At 45.4% G+C, this 2,500-nt stretch overlaps 1 protein-coding gene across 1 annotated transcript in view; it reads right to left on the reverse strand.

Moving 5' to 3' along the window:
- Nucleotides 1-2,500, reverse strand: part of sspo (SCO-spondin) — a gene marked incomplete at both ends in the record, with an annotated part of 51,285 nt that overhangs the window by 42,302 nt on the left and 6,483 nt on the right. Inside the window, 3 exon segments of the mRNA XM_084325535.1 lie at nt 1-102; nt 1,359-1,486; nt 2,369-2,500. The exon segment at nt 1-102 is cut by the window's left edge and continues 8 nt beyond it; the exon segment at nt 2,369-2,500 is cut by the window's right edge and continues 71 nt beyond it. Coding sequence (XP_084181661.1) covers nt 1-102; nt 1,359-1,486; nt 2,369-2,500 — 362 coding nt within the window.

The raw sequence follows: 2,500 nt of genomic DNA on the forward strand, positions 1-2,500 counted from the left end.
TCCTGGGACCTCCAGCGGATGTAGACTCCTCTGCGGTTGCACTCCTCAGCGTAGGCAGCGATGGCCGTACACAAACACTCACAGTCCCCACCTGAGTCACAGCTACACACACACACACACACACACACACACACACACACACACACACACACACACACACACACACACACACACACACACACACACACACACACACACACACACACACACACACACACACACACACACACACACACACACACACACACACACACACACACACACACACACACACACACACACACACGCACACACACACACACACATTAATGCTACTTACATATGTTGCCAAATATGATCAAACAAGCAAGAGGCATAAACAATGTAAATGTGTTTAACCAAACAGGATAGATGTTAAAGGAACACTCCAACATTTTTGGAAATTAGCTTATTTGCCATCTACCCTGGAGTTAGACAAGAAGATACATACCTTTTTCTTCTCTGTGAATGCAGTAGGAGTAGGAAGACGTTGGGAACTAGGCTAATGGAGGAACCTCCTTCCAGTGACTGACGCTAAGCTAGGCTAACAGTGTGCGTCTTCCTACTCCTACTGCACGCACAGAGAAGAAAAAGGTATGTATCTTCTTGTCTAACTCCAGGGTAGATGGCAAATACGCTAATTCCTTTAAGGACATTATTGTCAAGGACACCTCTCATCCCAATCATGAATTGTTTGCCCTCCTCCCCTCCGGGAGGCGCTACAGGAACCTCCGCTCCAAGTCAAGCAGACTCAGGAACAGCTTCTTTCCCTCAGCTGTCATCTCCCTGAACTCTGTTTATGTGGTCAAGCACACATCCATTTAAATTCCATGTGGACAACCTTGCCTCCAAGTTGCGACAGTTGTCAACGCAGTTTTCTTATCAGTCCTGGACTATGGTAATCTATAGGCGTGCTGCGGCCTCAACCCTTAAATCCTTGGACTCTGTCTGTCACTCTGCCCTCAGATTCATCACTAATGATAGACACTCATCACTGTGTCCTTTATGAGAAGGTTGGTTGGTCCTCGCTGATGGAGAGGCGCAACAGACACTGGTATTGTTGTTTTTAAGGCCCTTATTGGTGAACTACCTCATTATACTATACTTCATTATTGGAATGGAATTCTGGAACCTATGGAACCCGTTCTAGTGACTGGCTGGTCCTTAAGGTCCTCAGAGTTTGCTTGGAACAAAAATAAATCTGCATTCTGCTATGATGTCCCTACCTCGTGGAATAATTCATTGACAGTCATTGAGAGTAAATGAGTTTGAATATGGCCATCAGTGATGTCATCGAGGACAATAAGAGCCGGTCAGATGTCATGTTTATGATGACTCACCCGCAGGCATCGAAGATGCACCAGTCATAGTACTGCTGGAAGGGCACCTCGGGGTGGCAGGAGGCAAACAGCTCCTGGGTGAGGACACCACAGCGCTTCCGGGCCCAGGTCACCCTGTGGGGGTTCAGCTGGAGGGGGCAAGGAGCAGGTCAAGGGTCAAGAAGGTCTATTTATCACATACAGACCAGGGCATACAGTGAAATGCGGTTGGCCATGCCCGCTTTGATTGCGCAAGAATACAATAGTAAATAATAGTAATAAAATGAGTAGAATACACGTGATAAAAATAGACATGTTAATAAATCCTGAGATAATTGCAATACAATGTTGAGCTACTACTTAAAGGCACTGGGTCTTATGTACACTACTATTACTATACAATATACAGTTTTACTTCTATGTCCCTATGCTATACTTGCTATTACTAACTATGCTATGCAATAATCACAACAAGTTATTTTCTTAAAGTGTCCTTTTTTCCCTTCCTTTAAAGGTTGTTTGTGTGTGTGTGTGTGTGTGTGTCTGTGTGTGTGTGTGTGTGTGTGTGTGTGTGTGTGTGTGTGTGTGTGTGTGTGTGTGTGTGTGTGTGTGTGTGTGTGTGTGTGTGTGTGTGTGTGTGTGTGTGTGTGTGTGTGTGTGTGTGTGTGTGTGTGTGTGTGTGTCTTAGGGCTGAGCCCAAACGTTTCGAAGGTTCGGACCTTCGTTCGTTACGGTGGCACTCGAATCTTAATGAATGAGTTCAAACCTCCACTTTTTTTAATTTAATTTATATATATATATATATTTTTTTTATATATTTTTATACACAACAAATATGTATCAGAATGTGATATATATCAGAATATCACACAGTACTATGTTGTGTTTTTTACAATAATCTGAAAGTCACGAAAGTCACACACGAACACACAGACACAACACAGTCTAGTCGAGATGAGTGTGTAAGGAGTGGACCCATGCGGCGACCCATGTGTTTGCATTTGGATCACTGTCTGGGCCTTTAAACTCACGGCGCAGGGGTCTCGGAGGTCCTGGTCGGCCACGTCGGGGCAAGACGGGCTGACTTTCCAGGAGTTGCCGAACAGCTCGGCGGTGGACTCCACGATGCCCTGCCGCGTGGTGAAGTCGTTCTCCGTGTCGCC

This window comes from Notolepis coatsorum (assembly GCF_963971535.1).
Source record: "Notolepis coatsorum genome assembly, chromosome: 12".
NCBI classification, from domain to species: Eukaryota; Metazoa; Chordata; class Actinopteri; order Aulopiformes; family Paralepididae; genus Notolepis; species Notolepis coatsorum.